Here is a 21,458-nt window from a genome sequence, read left to right on the forward strand (position 1 = left end):
CGACTCACATTAGCATCATAAGATGGCTTGGCACTGGAAAGGATAGCAAAAGGTTTTCCTTTTCTCGTTTTTGCTTGTTACAGGAATGACTACGACAGAAGCTCACCTGGTCGTGGTCATCGTACTCGACGCTGCCGTTAGGTGTTGTAGCCGCAGATGGTCGCTGCGATGTAGACAGGTTGATGGCGCCGTCACCGTCTGTTTCATGATCCATCATGCCATCATCCTGCACAAAACAAATGCGTCGTCACAAGTAATGCCTTGCTAAGCACAACAATCGTTACAGAGTTCAATAAGCTATTAACCAACATTTGCAGAGCGGGGTCAGGGATTTTCTCTGCCTCGTGATGACTGGGTGTTGTGTGATGTCCTTAGGTTAGTTAGGTTTAAGTAGTTCTAAGTTCTAGGGGACTGATAACCATAGATGTTAAATCCCACAGTGCTCAGAGCCATTTGAACCAATTTTAACCAACATTTATTTTTCTTTAATTTAATCGACACTGGAACACTGCCACACGATAATGAAACGTCAAATTATGAAGCGATTAACAATTAATTATACTCAGTAACAATAATAGTAAGAATATCACTGAAGTACAAATTGGACAGACCACAGGAACTTGAGAAAGACGGATCATCAGAAAAATAAAACCTTTTGGATTTACTATACCGTTTGTAACGTCTGCAAAAAGTACTAACTCTGCTTGACGTACGTAAACTGGAAGGTCATTCACATGTAAAAGTAATATGAGTGGACCTAACATGGAACTCTTTACATTCCTTCCCAGTCACTGAAGTTCTCTGTCCTTGCAGCACTGTTTGAATTACTCAGCACTGTTAAGTCATCTAAGTTTCTTACAGGTGTCGACGATGGACTTTATCCTCATCGTACATGTAATTGTGTTCGTGCTCTGATGGTGGCTTTCTAATGGCGACCATTTTTAAAGCATCATTCCGTTTCCCGGGTTATCCGGGAAGTAAAGATACAAGTTTATTAAGACTCAAGGAGAAGCTGTTCTCTGACAGCAGGTGGCGACTAGGAATTTTGGATTTCAATTCACCAGAGCTCAAGATGGTCGCGACGATTTGAAGGAACTAACAAGGAAACAATGACTGGAGTTCGTAACCTATGTGCCTTTCAATTAACGGACAAATAAAATCTAGTAATTTTAGGCATTGCGACTATGGAATTACAGCGACGGATTATCAAAAAACTAAACTCAAAACAATCCAAGTCATCTTTTGTTAGTACTTGGTGAGTTGTTTCTGTTAAATAACTGTCTTCAGACCAACAGTTAAGAATAAAATGGGACATGAAATATTTATAAAATTCCAATACACTGAAGAATGAAAGTGCACAGGTTAAACCGAATAATGTCAATGACAGGCTATCAGCGTTGGCAGCAATGATTAAGTAATACTGTATTGACTGATAACTGCTGTAAGGTATACAGAGTGAGTAAAAGATTTTGGAAACTCGAGTTCTAATCTGAAAGTATTTTTCTAGTGAATCGTACAGCTGATATATAGGGAGGACTCTTTCTTTCCATGAAACTCACTTCGTGTTATGTAATGGAGACCACAAGGAAGAACAATGAAAGAACACAAGCTACGTAATATTGTTTTAAGTATATGTTATAAAAAAATATGCAGGACTCCATCGCGTTACCTTGAAGAATGTTACTGAAACGATGAAAGCACAGTTACAAGATGGAGCGGAAACGCTCCACATGCTGACTGTGCCATAACAAGTTGTTTCATAACGCCAGGAAAACAGCTGTTTTGGCGTCAGTGTGCAGCCCGAGGATTGCGTACGAAGTGAATCTGTGTCCCGGGCATTGCATTATACAGAGGCTATATGAAAACTCTGGCTCAGCACAGATGGGGTTAAAAAACGTTATTTTGTTGTTGTTGTTTTGGGGAAGGAGACCAAACAGCGAAGTCATCGGTCTCATCGGATTAGGGAAGGACGGGGAAGGAAGTCGGCCGTGCCCTTTGAAAGGAACCATCCCGGCATTTACCCGGAACGATTTAGGGAAATCACGGAAAACCTAAATCAGGATGGCCGGACGCGGGATTGAACCGTCGTCCTTCCGAATGCGAGTCCAGTGTCTAACCACTGCGTCACCTCGAAACGTTATTTTATCACAGCGCCACTAGCACGACGCTAGCACTCAATGGTAACAAATACTTCTCGGAGTTCTGCACTTTCTTCTTTCAGCAGAAGGCACTGTCTTTGAAACAGATTAAAAAATGACTGTACAGACAGCAGTTTTTGCTGTTTATACAAGGAAGGAATATTCTCCAGACATATGTTGACAGAATTAGGGTTAGAATAAAATTTTTCCTCAGTGCGATAACTATTACAGTATGTAAGGAAAGAAACATATTGTAACATTTGTATTTCATAAGGGCCACAGTAGGTTATTAAAAATACCAAACACGTATGAATTAAGAAAACCCACGGAGAGTTACGCTCTTGCTTCTGTATTTGCATTTGAATGATATATAACGACAGAAGAATTGTGCCATAGAGGTATCCTTGCTTTTACCGCGTACCTATCAAATTTATCACAAGGTTCTGAGTGGATCGCAATGTGTTCATAGCAGGTTTGGGCTGCTGGAACATTGCTAACAGAGAAAATCAACTGGAATTATTTAAAAGGAAATAAAAAAGAAAACTCACGGATCTGCCAATTAAGTTAAGAGTCCGCAAGACAACTTCTCGTACATTAAAAAGCAGAGATATGTCTTAAACGTACTTTAAATAGTATTCAAAGAGGGGACTTTACAAATAGTTTGTGGACTTCTTTATTATTTATCCGGAATTTACTGTAAGGAGCTATTTAATAATCTGTATGTTTCGGAACCGCGCGACTGCTACGGTCGCAGGTTCGAATCCTGCCTCGGGCATGGATGTGTGTGATGTCCTTAGGTTAGTTAGGTTTAAGTAGTTCTAAGTTCTAGGGGACTGGTGACCACAGATGTTAAGTCCCATAGTGCTCTCGTTACGGTCAAACTCAACCAGAAAAAAACAATCAGCGAGCAAGCTCGGTGTTTACGAACGTGGGCTTTAACTAGCATATCAGACTTGACAGATTTAGCTGTTCCGTGGGAACAGCACAACAAACGGTACAACAAAAAGTAAGAAAGGAGGCTCTACTTAAGTTGTAGAATTTAACTGTGGTATATTTGCTGTACGTGAGTGATCTCTGGACTCATATATCTGCCCAAGTAAAACAAATAGGGGCTACTGAAATGAAATTTTTACTACACCTATCGGTATTATTACTGCTTGATCATGAAAAGAGTGAAGACATACGAAATGAGCTCGGAGTTCAGAGCAATATTGACATTATCACACATCATGCTGTTTTTGTCTTTCTTCGTAGGGGCTTAACGTCGTGCAGACAGTAAAGTCACCATAGAAGAAGCATTCGCTTGGTCCACAGGGTATCCCTGGAGGAATGGTCAGTATTCGGGGATAAGATGGTAACGATCATTCGAAGCAAAAAAATCCAGTATACGTGGGTTATAAAATACGTACCTTTAAGAGCTATGAGCACTTCTTCATCTTCGATACCGTGAAACAAATCTCTTCTACTGCAAGGTCTTTGCTCTCCACATTTTGAGAGGTGTCAGTATGAAACAAAACAAGAAAAAATGTCCAATAAACGTGGATACACTTAAGAGATATTAGCACTTGTTCATCTTCGCTACTGTGCAACACATCTCTTCTATTGAATAAGTGCTCATAGCTCTTAAGGTATGCTTTTTAGAGCCCATATTTACTAGACAGTTTTTGTTTTGGTCCGTACTACCTCCTTCTCAAATACCGAAAGAAAAGAGCTTATAGCAGGAGAGATTAGTGTCACAGCGTCGAAGATTGAGGGGTCATAGCTCGTAATGTACGCATTTTAGAGTCCACGTTTACTAGACTTCTTTGCTTCGAATAATCGTTCCCGTCAAACCCCTGCATATTGACCATTCCTCCTGGAACACTCTACAGATCACGTCGGACGTACTGGAAAGTGCAATCACTTCATTTACAAACTTACTACAAGCTTCTTTGATTTGACTTAGTTATGTTCCATAGATCATTTGAACGATTATTTTATCGAAATGATGTGGAACGAGTCAGCTTACAGGATATGTATACAAATGGCTCTGAGCACTATGGGACTTAACTTCTGAGGTAATCAGTCCCCTAGAACTTAGAACTACTTAAACCTAACTAACCTAAGGACATCACACACATCCATGCCCAAGGCAGGATTCGAACCTGCGACCGTAGCGGTCGCGCGGTTCCAGACTGTAGCGCCTAGAACCGCTCGGCCACCCCGATATGTACACAATATAACTGTTAATTAATGAACACATTATTATTTTACTCCTATTTATGGCACTACACATAACAGCAAGGTTTTTTTCTACCAGTTTTCAAGCAGAAATTTGTCTATGGGATAGAAGGAGCTGTCCTGGAGAAATGATTTTAAATTAGATGTCAAACTTGCTTCGTTACCTGTCACACTTTTTATGTTGTTGCGCAAATTATCAAAAAATTTTATTGCTGTTTACTGAACTCCTCTCTGAGCCACTGACAGATTGAGGTAGTGTACAGAATTTTGCGCACGAAGGAATGAAGGAAGATAACGGTCTTTAGAGACGGAGCACATGTTCCGATTGCGGAGATACGAGGAAGAAAATGGGAAGTGCTCTTCTAAATGAACTGTATCGGTACTTGCCTTAAGAAATTTAGGGAAATAGAGAAAAATTAAATCTGAGTCCACGGACGGGGAACTGAACCGCATAGTCTAGTATCTCTGACAACAACCTGAACATAGTATGGAAATTTTAGGAATCGTTTTTGTTGTGTAACGGCTCGATATCGGTAAGTAGGTGATTTTCAGTACTAAAATCCAGATTGTTTCCAGAAGGAGCTACAATTTTATTGGGGAGCAATAAGTGAGACGAAGCGAATTTCCGTGCTGACGGACAAAAAGTTTTATTCCGACACGCCGCGCAGGACGGCAGCGGCGACGAACACGAAGACAGGGACGCGAGGCGCCGAAGTAGCGCGGACAGTACACATATTGGCACGGCGAAATGCAATTTTAAGTAGAATGCGCCGCGGGGGAGAAGGGTAATTGGCAGGCGTTACCGCGCGTGGCACAGGAATTCGGAAGAAATGCGCGCCGGCGCCGGTTAATCAGTAAGATATGCCGACGGACGGCGACGGGACAGCGCCGCCACAAATCACCGATCGGCTCCTGCGCCTCCAAAAAACATAAAAGAGAGAGATAGCGACCTGAGGCTCCCCTCCGTTCATTTATCCTGGTCGTCAAGGAGAAGGCGAGGGAATAAAGCAGGATAATAGGGCGGCTTTATCTCGGGGCGCGAATGCCCGCAACGAGGGAAGAGTGACCGCAGCTAACCCATTCCCAAAAGTGCCGAGCTTGCTCTGTCGTCTTGGTTACTTTGTGCGCGGGTCAGCAGCGCCTGCCGCGCCGCCCCCGCACCCCACCTACAATCACTGTCCATTGAGCGGCCAAGACGTCACCCCGGCCGCTGCTCTCCCTGGCCGCCCCAGCCCTCTTCTAAACAAAGCCCCGACAGGCGGAAGGAAGGGAACTCAGACTCAAATTAAGTATCTTCCCTAAAACCCAATCGCCGGCCCTATTTGTTTGGCGCGGGGGCGTGCGAGAGTGACGGCATCACACTCGCTTAACGCGCCGCGCTGCTCCCCGCCAAATTAATAAATCTCTGCCCGCGAAAGCCTTCAGTGGAGGCGCCAGATTGCTACACCTCTGATTCCGGAGGAGACGACATCTAACTTAAACACCAGTTCCTTCCCGTTTCCTAGGAAAAATCTCTGTATCGAAAAATTTAGATATATGAGCCTTCCTGTCTGTTACTGAGTCTAGTTTGACAATCTACTTTCAGCACATTCGGATATATTTTTGTTTTCATTTGTCTCTTTCTTCGAATTATACAGGACGTTAAAAAGTGACGAAAATTTTGAGAGGTGGTAGTAGCCATAAAAACAAGAAAAAAAATTCAGTAATCGTGAGCACTAAAATGCATACATTAAGACCTATGGGCAATTGTTCATTTTCGATACTGTGTAGCACACCTCTTCTACTGCAAGCTCTTTGGTTCCCATATTTTGAGAGGGACTAGAATGGACCAAAACAAGGAAAAATGCTCTGTAAACATGAGCTCTAAAATGCATACCTCCAGAGTTACAAGCACTTGTTCATCTTCGCTACTGTGAAACACATCTCTTCTATCGAATAAGTGCTCATAGCTCTTAAAGTGTGCACTTTAGATCTCTTGTTTACTGGCCATTTTTTCTTGTTTTGGTCCATATTACCTCCTCCCAAAATATGGAAAGCAAAGATCTTGCAGTAGAAGAGATGTTTTCACAGCATCGAAAATGAACAAGTGCCCATAGGTCTTAACGTATGCACTTTAGAGCGTATGTCTATTTGAGGTTTTTCTTGTTTTGATGGTTACCCCCACCTTAAAAATATTCTGTACATTTCTTTAACAGTCTGTATATTGGAATGATGGTCAATCAGTTCTTCAAATTAAATATCGTGCAACACACAACGTGCTTTTTCGATCCAAAAGCGGGAAAACACGTAAACAGGCATTCTGCATCAACGTCTCCTGCCAGTAATCAACAATTTTTGCAAGTAAAGCGTACATTTGGTCTTCGTAGCTGAATACATACATTCAAATCAAAACAAATTATTTCTCACGCAGCATAACGTGGTACTAACACGATTCAGTGTGAATGCAGCCACATGTAGATTGGCGTATGTGCCGGAAACCGGCTGTGACTCGAATGTAGAAGTAAACCTTTATAAAATAGTGACTGCTGGCTTTTATTTTGTTCCAAAGTTCACAACAACATATAAAACTAAATTTTTGCATTTTCACTTACACCTTCCGACAGCAAGAAAATCTAGCGCTTCGAAAATTAAGCATCGTATGTAAGAACTCCGATTAAGACAATATATTTTCCTGTTTGCTGATTTTACTTTAGCGAAAGTGCTCTGTACTGAATTATAGATAGACGATCAGTTGGAGTAAGGGAGTTCATTCATCGCCGGAATAGTACGGGGTGTCGTCAGACTTTGTATTGTCCAGCGACATGACAGTACGCGGATGACGCGCCATAGTGACGTAGCAGCTTGTGAGTACCAGATGGGGGGGACTCTCCATGTCTTCCGTCGTGCAAGCACTAGCTAATTATGTGCTACTGCGACAAGTACATGCCGTGAGCATCTCGGTTCGGGGGAAGACGTTGCAACTAACGATAGCTCCGTGTGCAACACTATGTTGTGACAAGCTTCGTCGTCGATTGTCGTGGATTAAAACAGCCGTTACAACTACCGAGATGTATTAAAGCACTCCTCAGTCCAGTGTTGGAGAACAAAAACGTATGCGTAGCCGTAGCGTTCAGAACCGCTTGCTCGCTGTGCGGTACGTGAGCTACCAACTCTCACACGAAACTTTGCCCACTGTACGGCACAGGGCACAGAGATTAGCGTGGGCGCAGAAACATCATAACTGGACACACAGGGGACGGAAGAAAGTCGTCCGGGCTCAAGAGTTGCTACATACTACTGGCACGGCACAGTACGTCGATAACTCAAGAGGTGATGCAGCGTTGTGATTTTGGTGGCATGCTCGAGTGAGGAACGTAACATTGGATAGAATTAAGCTTCTGACAGATCTGGTAACATTATTCGCAGGCGAACAGTACCGTAATGTTCGTTCCCTACGCTGAGCAAGCCAGTGCACCACACTATTGCTCTCAAAATTCTCCACATGTCTCCGCCCACTGCTCAGGTAACCTGCTCACAAATTTCTGAGCACTTATGGACCGCTTTAGAGTTACAAGACCGTGCCATGAACGGCTGCGCGGTCGCGGATCAGGATGTCTCCTCGACGCTTTCATGGTCTCCATGCCTCGGCACCTTCGTTAGAGTGAATGGGAGTTATACATGTTACTAGGTAGTTTCTTATCCACAAAGAGTCACTGTACAACGTTTTAACTCAGAAGGGGACAGCTGAGTATTTGGTTTAAGCGAAACGTTCTGCACCTGTACCTTGTTTTCCGCATATTTATATTTTCAGCTTGTTTTTATCGGTTTCTAACGAGGAATTAAAAAACTTGTTTGATAACTGAGGAATTAAAGGTCGACATATGTGGAGCAAACAATAACTTTATGCAACCTCAGTTGGCGAAATTTTGCTGTTTGTGTGCTCTTGTAATATCAGTTGGCGACAATTAGTACATGCCTTCGGTGCAGCATAGAATTCTTTTTCTTACAGAGGAAAGTGAATTGTTATGGGTACCTTTACGGCACACTCAATGAGAAATCCATCGTTTATGTCAAAACACATTATGACTACGATTACACTATGTTTTGACTGATATTCGCGGCGAATGCTGGAGAGAACAAGCCTGTAAACAATATGAGTTGTAAAACTTCCTAGTTTTATGCATAACATACCACTTGACTTTGTAATTCGTCCTTAGGCAATTTTCAAACCTGCATTCTGGGGATGTGCAACGAAGTTAAACTCACCACAGGTTCTTACACATATCTGTGATAACTTCCCTTCCTCGTCTATCCAGGACACTTGAGATACTTTGAACTGCAAATTTCTATAGTGTGATTTTTTCATGAAGTTTGTTGATACCAGCATCTTATTTGTGCAGTGAGTCTTGTACAATTTCCAGGAGTAGTTGTTTATATTCGTACTGTAACTTAAAGCAGTCGACCTGAAAAAGATGAACGGATGACGTACCTCGACTGCACGACGCTATAAACATGAAACTCATAGCTTTTGTTTCCATTAGCCTCTGTGTAACTGTTTGCACTACTGACACTAATTTCTCCTCGTGAGACGCCGTGTTCGTCTGAGTTGAAACAAGGCCACGAGGATTTTCTTTCGTCATTCTGTTCAAGAAAGCTAAAGCTCTTTCGGTTCGGTACTAACACCATATACAGTGCGACACTTACTTAAAAATGAAACGAGGTGTTCAACAGCCTCCCGGAAAAAAGATACAAATGTTTGCAATTAAAACTCAGTGTATTACCATATATTACGTTCGGTAAACAAAAGACTTCAGAAAAATTCATGGAATATGAAGGACGCTTACAGCTTAGAGACGAGGTGATTTGAGACAGGCAGTAAGAGGGGATAGCGGCTTGTCCTACTATTTCTTCGCTTTGCTCTTTTGTCTATGAAATGGAGCAAATGGCGCACTGATCAGTTCTGCGTCCCATGCGCAACATTCCTGGCACAGTCCAAAACTAACATACTTCTTCGCTCTTTTCCAGTCTCCTGAGATTGTGACGCGATGCCATCAGATAAGTACATTTTAGTTTCGCCTGTTTCAGTTGCAAGTACTGTACTACAAATCAATGACAGTCACAGTTCTACGGTCTCTATGGTACAGTACCTGCTAACATTCGTCCAAATCTACCAACACAGAAATACAAATAAGAAGCTTTCAACAAAGAAAAATATTCGTCGCACTGAATACCATATCTTGGTTCCATTTCAAAGCTGAGAGCATTTTTCATCGTTACAGCACGTACCATGACTGAGCCCTCCTGTGATGTTATTATTTTTGTTGTTAGTTTTTTTGGCACCGCTGTTAGACATTTTGACAGTGCTTGGGCAGTTATAAGTGGGTATATCTTTTAATTACAATTGTGTTGTGTATGTCCTGTTACTGATTTCGAGTAAGAAGAAAATTTATGGTTTCTGAGTTCAGAATAGCGCAAAAGAAACTTCAGTTAATAGCTGAAGTCGTATCCTGAGTGGTTTTGAAGAGACAGAAGAAAAGTATTGCGTTAATGTAATTGTACTGAAACTGTGGTTTAATACAGCATCAATATGCAATGCAGTATCAATATCTGGTCGTGAACTTTTGTATAGTACAACGAAAGCTTTTCTACTCAAATCGGCGTTGAGGCATACCATTGCGGCGTTACAGAAGTGTAAAATCATCCCAAAAAGTCAACGTATGAAACACAGGAAAAGTGCCGTCTCAGTTGACAGCGCGGAGGAGTTATTTCTGGAAGAAATTGGTAAAGTTTTCAGAACTGTCTTCAGTTATAAAATAATCGTTTGTTACCTCTTTGAGCAAAGAGTAGTGCAATACTTTCTCTTGTCCACGAAAATTTCCTGGTTCAGTCGTAAAATCATCACTGCGTCATTTCGGACCGTAATTTTGTTTTACTTATGACTGATTGCATTAGCTGGTACGTGTGGTATTTTCTACAGTTTGTTATCTACGTGCCTGGCTCGGCGCTCGGACCATCATTTTTTGGGTTAGACAGTTTGTAATTTTTATGGAATTGTACAGTCAGCTTCAAAACGTGCAAAATGAGCACTATCTCAGGAATTTCTGATTGATAATGGCACTTGTAGAATAAAAGCACATATACCAAAAACACAGACTGCCACATGTAGAATTAAGTGCAGAGTTAAGAATAAAATTGTGCACTGATGATGGTACAGCAATCCCGAGGCATGCAAGGATGAAAGGCGGACAGAAACAAAGTTTTGTTCAAAATGGGGGCGTCAGATTGTGTTGATATTGAGCAGATACAGGGATATTATAGTGGGCTTCAAATCTCGCAAAATGATAGGCCACGTCTGGCAAGTTTGCAGATCACTTAGGCCTGTAAGATCTGTCGACAGATAACGTGAAGAATCCTGAAATTTCAAAGGTCGTACCAGTAATATTAATGTGCAATGTGGAACAAAGAGCTACCCTTATTTCTGGTTGTCTTCTGTATTTGCCCACGCAATAACTCATACTTGTCCCTAGAATCTTAGTGTTGTTATATACTGAATATCCAACTGTTGTTTCTGATACGCCATGTAATTTAGGAGACATCGGTTCTGAAACATCTCGAAAAAGTTTAAAATTCCTCAAAAATCCAGCATGTAGACAGAAATCAGAAGCAGTGTTTGTCCGTTTAGCGGTGTGGGTTTTAGCGCTGTTTGTTTGTACGCAGAGCGCGACGTGTTAGAATACTCGCCTCACCCCCGGTATTTCGCGCCGGCGTGATCACTTCTTGCTTTCTGTTTTTAGAACAGCAGCCTACTTCGCAGAAAGTAAACAAAAATTTTAAAGCCATTTAAAGGCGTTCGCTAAATTGTTAACACTAAAGGGGAGAGTCTAACGAAGCTGCATCGCATCTCTCTGCGTAGAAGGAATGTGAAGAGCGCAGACAATAACGTGGAATCTCAGCCACTTATTCAATAATACGTTAAAAGGAATAATTTGGTATCCTCTTTCTCCTTGTTGAAAATGCTTCCCGTTATGGTTACTGATCACATTTTGCTACGGTTGTTTCTGTAGGTGAATCCATTTCTTCTTCGAGAGTATATGGTCACAAAATTTAAGCCTCAGTCTCCACAGACTCATAGTACCAACATTTGCTATTGTGGTAGAGTCTGTTTTAAAATTTTTTTTAACAACGTAGCATAGAAATGAAGTACGATACATTAGGCGGCGAACTCGCTGCGCTACCAAGGTGGAACTCAGCGAGTATCGAGAACTACTAAGAAATTAGTTTCTTAATTAGGGATAATCACCATTGGGATTTACAAACAGCGTTCATCGTTTCGAAGGATATAATTCTGGGGACTCCATAAGCTGCTACGTTGAAACTTATTTATTTTGTTAGCTAACTTCTATCTGTGGCGATCATCATCTGGGGCCGGCCGGAGTGGTCGTGCGGTTCTAGGCGCTGCAGTCTGGAACCGAGCGACCGCTACGGTCGCAGGTTCGAATCCTGCCTCGGGCGTGGATGTGTGTGATGTCCTTAGGTTAGTTAGGTTTAATTAGTTCTAAGTTCTAGGCGACTGATGACCTCAGAAGTTGAGTCGCATAGTGCTCAGAGCCATTTGAGCCATTTGATCATCATCTGGCATCACGAACGTTTCATAGCATTTATTTACGAGACGGTAATATTGTGGAAGCATTACCGCACTAAGCGAAAACACAGGGACAAGTGGCACATGGAGAATAAATCCTACGAATGCTAAAAATAAACGTAATGCAGTAAGTTAGCGGTAATTCTAGATAGCGTAGAAGCTGTTCTTCACAAAATCGGGACAGCGTAATGAATGAAAAACTGTTCAATAGCGTGTTTTATTCATCGTCAGGGCGTAGGACATTTATTGGGATGTAAATACAACAGAAACGTGTACCTGCGGTAGGCGGTAGTTCGTTTCAAGTGAAATTCGCAAAACTACTGTAAACATACACAATTCTAACATAATTTTTTTTACATATTCTGCCGTTTACTCGTCACGCGTGTGTGGCACCCGTCGGTAGACCAGGTCGATTCGGTGTTTCTAGACTTTCAACAAAGCTAAAGGATATATAACCAAGTCTGTGACTGAATCGAATTTCCCTAAGAGTAGGATACAGCATGTTATTCAGGATGGAAAGTCATATACAGACAATTATATAATATCTAGTGTGTCCAGAGTGAGAGTCGTGTTCATCTTAGACATTAATGACTTAAGTAAGGCTCTCCAAAGCCCGAAGATTGGCCCGAACACCACATGCTTTACTAGAAACGAGCTAGGCACGGTTCTATTTGAGGTGGCATACCTTGATCTTCCTACGACCTTTGAACTGACTTACCGGGTCGTTGTAGGGGGTCTCAGAATTTAACATGAAATCCGAACCACGGTGCAACTTGTTAGTTTTCACATAAGCAAATTATTGCCAGGAAAAAATCCAATAATTGACAGAGTATCGAAATCCGAACCTTTGGATTTATAATCTGGCACATTCTCACTCAGACACCGAACCACACAACTAGGGACATAGTATTACTTACAATCTCAGGATTTCCGCAGATGATGCAGTTACCTATGTTAAAATTCATTCTGGTAAAACATTCAGCAACATCGAGTTAGATATCTACAAAATATCAGCCTGTCGCAAGGACTGGCAACTTGGTCTTAATGGTTCAAATGGCTCTGAGCACTATGGGACTTAACATCTGAGGTCATCAGTCCCATAGAACTTAGCACTACTTAAACGTAACTAACATAAGAACATCACACACATCCATGCCCGAGGCAGGATTCGAAACTGCGACCGTAGCAGGCGCGCGGTTCCGGACAGAAGCGCCTAGAACCGCTGGGCCACCGCGGCCGGCTTGGTCTTAATACACAGTATTCAAAGTTATGCACTTAACGAAACATAGCATTGTGGTATCCATTGACCACAGGATTAATGAGTCACAAGTACAACCAGTCACGTCATACACATATTTGGGAGTTACGATGTGTAGAGATATAAAGTGAAACGAGCACATAGTCTCAATTGTATATAAAGTAAATACCCAGGCGACATGAGAGAGTAACAGAAATGTTGAAAAATCTTAACTGGCACACTATCTCGCGATAACCTTCTTAGAAAACTTCGAGAACCATCTTTCAGTGCAGAAGCTGCAAACGTTGTTCAGTCTCTCTCGTGTATTAACCTCACAGAAATCGTGCAGATAAAATTAGACAAATAACTGGTCGCGTCGAGGAGTACAAGAAGGAGTTATTCACACACATTCCACCCGTTGAATCCGGAAGAAACCATAATACAAGGTCATAGTGATTCGCAGACTATAGCTGCTGATATAGATTTAGATACAGAGGGTCGTATGCAGTGTGACCGTTGCATGAGGTGACTGCCGTCTAATCCGTATGGACCAAATGGATCCACAACTTCGAGGAGGAGGAAGAGATTAGTGTTTAAAGTATCGTCAACAACGAGGTCATTAGAGACGGAGCACAATCTCGGATTAGGGAAGTATTGGGAAGGAAATTGGCCGTGCCCTTTCAAAGAAACCATCCCGGCATTTGCCGGAAACGATTTAGGGAAATCACGGAAAACCTAAATCAGGATGGCCGGAGACAGGTTTGAACCGTCGTCCTTCCGAACGCAAGTCCACTGTGCTAACCGCTGTGCCACCTCGATCTGTTCCACAACTTCAACACAGAGCTCTGGAACAGATGTGCACATGTCTACGTCGACATTTACATGCCGTGTGCACGCTGTTTAGGTAGTACTGGTGCCATTGCGTTTTTCATACGCCATAATGGCCTCAGACTGCAATGGACATATGAACGCTAAATGTATTTTTGGACTTTTCCAGCAACAACTTCTCCTACAATGACGACCGCATACGCGGTCGTCTCCAACTCAGTAGCCGCCTGCTACGTTGTGCACTGTCGAGCGGATTAGCGGACAAACGCCGCGTGCGAATGGAACACCATTGGATACAATGTGTGATCTTGATCCTTAGGTTCTGAGAGAAATCTGAACATCAACCAATACACTCGGGAGTATTAGAGGCTGATGTAGTGCCCTTCAAATGGTTCAAATGGCTCTGAGCACTATGGGACTCAACTGCTGAGGTCATTAGTCCCCTAGAACTTAGAACTAGTTAAACCTAACTAACCTAAGGACATCACAAACATCCATGCCCGAGGCAGGATTCGAACCTGCGACCGTAGCGGTCTTGCGGTTCCAGACTGCAGCGCCTTTAACCGCACGGCCACTTCGGCCGGCTATTGCTCTTCCTGCACGCAACTCAACATGCCATATTTCAACAGAACAATGCCAAGCCACACGCGGCAAGGAATATCTGAGCATAGTTGAAACGAGTACGGGTACCGTGCTTCCCTCGCATTTCGCTTGCCGAAAATATCTCGAACGTGGTTGATCGGCAACTTGTTGGTCTCTTCCTTCCAGCAGCCACTGTCATTGTTTTGTGTAGAATTGTTCCCCAAAAGTGACCGTTAGACATTCTGGTTGCTACTATTGGAGGCTTCACATCATACTGAAGTCGGGGATCATGAACAGTTCTGTAATCCTAATCACTTGCATATTGCTATATATTCAGTTAGGGATATAAAATTCATTTCAATCACATGTTTGCTTTTCGGCATTGGCACTTTCGCAAGCGTCATTGTGTAAAACAGGTTCAGAATTGGCATCACGGCAGTCTCAACCGACAATCGAAAGTTCACTCAACGGATTGGTCTTTAGAAATTGATGTACCGAGCTTGGTAGCGCAGTATTGAAGACACAGCACTCATATTCGGAAGTACGGTGGTTCAAATCCTTATCGGCGATCCGTAATTAGATTTGCATTGTTTCCATAAAATACATGCTACGATAGTTCCTTTGAAATGGACGCGATAAATTTCCTTTCCCATCCTTCGCTTTTCGAGGTGGTGCTCCATCTATAATTACCTCGCCGTCGACGGGGCGTTAAACCATGATCTGCCTTTCTTCCTTCTTTAGAAACGGAACACCTTTAATGAATTAAATATTGATGTCTTTCTATGTAGTAGTTGAAATTTAAAAGGAGGAATTAGGACGAGGATGACCAGAACAGTACGGCAGTTCCATAGTATTTCGCGTGGTCACACCTGCGCCATACCGATCTATAGAAAGAAGAGAAACGTATCCAGAAGTGCAAACTCTGCGAGCAGCCAAAATTTCTTATCTATTGCATCACTTTCAAATATTATCAGATGTTTTCTTCGCATTATTATGTTTCAGCCAATGCCAAAGTTACGCAGCATAATCGATCCAAGTAATACAACTAAAGAATATCTATAAAATAGAATATGTGACGCCATGCTGCATATCATGACAAGCTGCACAAACTAAAAAATAGTGATTGTTTTTAGAGTAGTTTAGATTTTGATCCTAGCCTTCATAGCCTGACATAGTGGATAAGCTTACTGTGAATTGCCTACAGTACTTGTTGGGACTGTTTCTCTAACAATGAGACGGCTTTTCCTTTCCACATATCTGTCGACAAAAGAGTTATGCTATGTCTCTAAGAACCTCAGAGTCCTGAGAAATTACATTATAACAGAACCAAGTCCAAATAGTAAGTTTACGTCCGGGAAAGGTTTGCCTATCGCTCAAGGCACCTGTTCAATTAATGGCTCGTGCGCTTCTGCCTGCCGCGTCTGAAGTGAGCAATCGCCGAAGTATGGAGCTAAAGCTGCTCGGTCAGCAGCATATGTGTATCGGCATCCCGGATGCGAGGGAGATATATCTCTTCGACATGGGAAAGCAGCGGCTGCTCATGAAGAATGTTGCCGAAGACGGATGACCATCGGTGCGATCTACTCTGAGTGGCTAACAACAATTGGGAACGCAGCCGACACTACAGTGGCACGGGATTTCAATTTATCATGCGAGCTCTACCGCGTCACTGACTCCATGAACATCGCTGAAAAATGGGGAGCGCATCCTAGCGGCGCTTTTACTCGGCTAATAAGAATGTGGGAGACGGTGGAGCACGCGAATATTCTGTGCTACTTCATGCACATATTAACAGGATTCCGCAGAATCTCTTAAGCAAGGAATTCTACCAAGTCTGTCTGGGATTTTATAACAACAACGGCTCGTTCATCATTCGAGGAAAGGTAGGGGAGCAACGTTAACAAAAAGAAGAGAGAGAGAGAGAGAGAGAGAGAGAAAGAGAGAGAGAGAGAGAGAGAGGGACGATGACATAATGTTTCTCAGTTTTTGTTTGTTTCCGCAGAATCACATCAAGTCTGTATATAAAGCAGCATAAAATATTAGGAATGCGAAAAATGCTTCTTACATTAACTAAACAATTTTCAACATTGTCTTTTGTACTATATTTGACTTAAGCGAGAGTAAACACAAACTAGCAGAAAAGTACTACAGTGATACCGTATACTTCAGGCATGTTCCTCACTTTAAAAATGATTGCTGATCACCACGCTTATTACGTATTACATGTGCCGGCAAATTTCTCCCAATCACTGAAACTAATGAACAAAGTATTCTTCGTCATATTCCTCAAATTAAAAATAAATTTCAGAGCAGACAGTAGGTTTGCAAGTAACAGCACGATTATAAATTTAAATAAAGGAACAATGTGATTCTGACAAATTCAGGAAGGAAAAAAAAAGGTTCTGGACGTAATTAGAACGAAGACCAACGTTTCATCTGTTATCACAGGCAGCTTTCTTGAGTGTAACCACGTGAGGTCCGACATTATAGCTGTTTATGTCTTCTATCGAGTCCGTATTTCTCAGAATACTGCCATATTCTTAGATATTTGAAAATTTAAACTGTCAAATTACATGACAGTACACATGTTAGGGAAAAATTGTCCAGCTCTGCCGAAAATAAATAAACATTAAAACAAATGAGAAAACAAGCTAGAGTAACGAGTTACCTGAAGAAATACAGCAACCGGGCACAACTGATTTCAGATTTAGTTTCAGAATGACTGAAACGATTTGTTTTAGTGTTTAAGTGTAGCTTCTGATATAAACAAATCCATAAATCGGCCACATGACGAATGCTGCCTAACATCAGAACATCAGTGAAGCTATGAATGTTGTCATATACATATAAATACGAAAATAGGACCTACAAGTTTCAGAATAAAGGAAGTGAATCCTAAATATACAACTCGGGAAATGTGATAGCTACATGAATTGGTTTTTATGTTAGACAAGATGAAGATAGAAATGTATTTCCGAAAGGCGTCTTGTCTGTATTAAAATGGGACAATTGCTGCAGTTTAATCCACAACCACCGTTATCTTGGTGTAATGAGTTTCCAAGCTACGACTCCAAAACCCTAAAGCTACATATTTTCTCACAAAAAGAAAATAACTAAGATATACTCGTTTATTTCTCAAGATCAGTAAGTTATTAAATTGAACGCCAGCGTGAAAAGGAATCAAACGAGCTGTCTGAATTAAGGAGATAGCACGAAAACAGTCTTCTAAACTCCGAGACACATTTCCATTTTTTCTACGAATATCATTTCAGAAAAATACAGTTAAGCTTGATTTCTTTTGCTCTGCAGGAGAGATCATCTATAATTACCTCAGAGCAGATCAGCCGTCTTCGATCACGTTTGAAATGTAGTTTGTGTGTCACACTACCAAATGTCTGTTCGGTAATTCCGACCGTGGCTCGACGCCCCTTCCACCCTCACCGCCCCCGCAGTTTACGAAAGAAACCTCATTTCAATCTAATTACAAAGGAATCTTAAGCGAGCGCACCTCAGAACATTTGGGAACTCTTAATCTACAAAACAGAGAAATGGGCTGCGTGGTTGTTACACGGGACTTTTTCCACCCTCCCACGTCTTAAAACTAAATGGGATTTCTTTCGAGAATAATTGCCTCCTTCGAATGGTAAATCCTCGCTCGATCACGGCTGAGTAATCTATGAATTTAACAACAGTTAGTGGTGGCTTGACAAGAGCATTTGCGTCATCATAAAGCAGGAAGCGCAGGAGCAGCGGCTCATCAGCATACGGGATAAAAGAGACAGCCGCGACTTGAGTGAATCTCCAATTATCACGTCTCGTCACACAGGCGCGCCGGCACTCTCGATCGAAAAATCGCCAGCTCACACTTTATTGCCGAACGGAAGAAGAACAGAAAGGAGGAGACGAAGGAAATGTAAATTTCCAGTGACGTGGAAGGCGGCAGGCAGTCTATTGGCTGCTGGTTGACAGGGGGGCGCTAGCAACAATAAAGAGATCGCGACGTCGACCAGCCAGCACGGAAATTATTTCTTCCATTTTATACGACTCGAACGTGGGGAGAAAAGGAATGACTTTTTGTTTATAATAGGAATTCTCCACCCACCACCAGCAGTGGGAAATAGTGTTACTTGTTTCTCGAACGCATAGGCACACATGCGAGTGCTCCTGAACACACACACGCGCACATGTAGATTAACGGAGAGAAGCAGTTATAATGCACGTAAAAATAGCTCCGGTACAAAAGAAAAGAAATCACAGGTATACATTGTTATACCTTTTTCAGAAATAAATAACTCAATAACTCATTCACAGTTGTCGCGATGGACACTAAAAAGAAAAGAAGATAAAAGCTTCATTTTCCAAGCAGTAACGTATATTTTATTTTCTTTTTCTTTTTTGCGCACCAACTGCCAGTCACAATTAATGGCTCTGAGCACTATGGGACTTAACATCTATGTTCATCAGTCCCCTAGAACTTAGAACTACTTAAACCTAACTAACCTAAGGACAGCACACAACACCCAGCCATCACGAGGCAGAGAAAATCCCTGACCCCGCCGGGAATCGAACCCGGGAACCCGGGCGTGGGAAGCGAGAACGCTACCGCACGACCACGAGATGCGGGCCCAGTCACAATTACTATTATGTTTAATCTATCTGCCGCTGAGAGGTCACCGCCAGGTACTACGTCCTATCAGATAGTAATAAACTAATAACTATTACTGCCACATCAGGAATGGCGTATGATGCTTCAAATGCAAAGAGTGTAGCGCAGTTATTGCCACTGGTTGCTCCTCTTCCAGTGCGTCCACGATTGTAGTGGCGAGACTGACATTCTCTCTAGCACATAACATGCAACCAACATAAAGAATTAGCTTGTATTAACAACAATGTAGTACATACGTTAATTATTACTATTTCAGGCCCAATTAAAGGGAAGATACAATTGCGGTTAGCAGCTTGTATTTAAATAAATAGTATTATTTGTACACAGCCGTGGCATAGTAGACTAAAGAGCAAATACTGCTTGACAGGAAGTTTAATCATTTCATTTTTAAATTTTCTACTGAGACATGGTTGAAATGGTTCAAATGGCTCTGAGCACCATGGGACTCAACATCTGAGGTCATCAGTCCCCTAGAACTTAGAACTACTTAAACCTAACTAACCTAAGGACATCACACACATCCATGCCCGAGGCAGGATTCGAACCTGCGACCGTAGCAGTCACGCGGTTCCGGACTGAAGTGCCTAGAACCGCACGGCCACCGCGGCCGGCTCTGCTGAGACATCTACATTAATTTGCATCATCAGAAATGTGAGCGGGCAGTCGCCACGCAAAAACAAAGACATAAGAGACGGAGTACAAGCTCAACTGGCATGAGATTGGGGAGGGGGGGTGGCGGGGGGGGGGGGGGACGCTGGTCCCAGCGGAGGTTCGAGTCCTCCCTCGGGCATGGGTGTGTGTGTTCGTCCGTAGGATAATTTAGGTTAAGTAGTGTGTAAGCTTAGGGACTGATGACCTTAGCCGTTAAGTCCCATAAGATTTCACACACATTTGAACATTTTGGAGGGGGAGAGGGGAAGGGAGTGTTATACTAACTAGTGGCCTGCCCAAGGAAACATCCCAGCATTCATCTGACGTTATTTAGAGAACAGACGTAAGTTCTACAAAAGGTTGGTCGCACTACGTTTTGAACCTCGTGCATTCCGAATGCAGGTTGAAACCTAGCGAAGTGTATTATCTCCAAATGCATTCATATCACTCCTGGAGTAAACAAATGTTTTCTTTCCTCTTTTTCAATTTTCTTGCGGACAACAAATACCTAGTATATATCAAAATCACTTCACACACTACTTTTTCCAAATTACCAATTCAAAGCATGATTTATGCCTTGCTGCTGCCTATAGCGTTACTTAGTTTTTCTGATGAATTTTTATTTTTCATTTTTGATAGTTAAAATTTCACAGTGCCATGTTCCAAAAAATATCAATACCGCTAGTAGAATTATGCTACAACACTGACCTGTACTGGTTTACAGTACTACGTCTCCTTACTGTCGAAATGTGTTTAATTTATCTAACATGCAACAGCTTGGCAGGTATTTTAATTTAAAAATTTCATGGTTTACATAACAACATAATGATAAATACTGCTTAAAATACTCTTCATTAAAGTAGGATCTGAATAATTAATATTAAAAAATATACATGAACTACAGACACGTGTAAAGAAATGTGTGTTAATTATATCATGTTGTTAACTACAGTTACGTAACGCATACTGTATGAAATATTCCTATTTAAATACTGTTTGAAGTATTGGTATAAACAGCTCTAACGTAAGAGTATATGTATAGAAGCGTGAAACAACGCGGAGTGGGAGTTGTCCATTTGATGGTAGTTGCAAATAATGCTTTGTACGTAACTGACGCGTAGAGCTTTGGATTACGAATAGCCCTTACCACCCAGTGAATTGCACCCTGTTAACGTTTAGCAACAGCCCTAATTATGTTTCCGCTGAGAATTCTGCGTAAGACCCAAATGGCAGCAAATATAACTGTTTCAGTGTGTTAGGTTTTGGTCAATAATCATCCTATGTAATTATAATTGAAAAAATACCAACGAAAGACATAGGTTATTGACAGATAACTTTATTATTTACAAGAACCATTATGATGAGCTGTGAAAATTACTGAAACGGTGGAATTGCAGCAGTTATTTAGCAGTGAACTTTAGACTGTTCGTAGGTTTGAACAGTATGTGGAGTGTCAGCCTATGCGTCACATCGCTCATAAAAGCATTTCACGTCGCTGTTCTTTCTACGAATAGT

General features: G+C 41.9%; 1 protein-coding gene across 1 annotated transcript in view; it reads right to left on the reverse strand.

Annotated features, from left to right (window-relative positions):
• The window catches only part of LOC126249483 (forkhead box protein P1), a 777,252-nt gene that overhangs the window by 361,289 nt on the left and 394,505 nt on the right, over positions 1-21,458 (reverse strand). The window contains exon 3 of the mRNA XM_049951136.1: positions 107-226. Within this exon, the coding sequence (XP_049807093.1) occupies positions 107-226 (120 nt within the window). The remainder of the gene's footprint in view (positions 1-106; positions 227-21,458) is intronic.

The sequence above is a fragment of the Schistocerca nitens genome, chromosome 3 (genome assembly GCF_023898315.1).
Source record: "Schistocerca nitens isolate TAMUIC-IGC-003100 chromosome 3, iqSchNite1.1, whole genome shotgun sequence".
In the NCBI taxonomy this organism is placed as follows: domain Eukaryota; kingdom Metazoa; phylum Arthropoda; class Insecta; order Orthoptera; family Acrididae; genus Schistocerca; species Schistocerca nitens.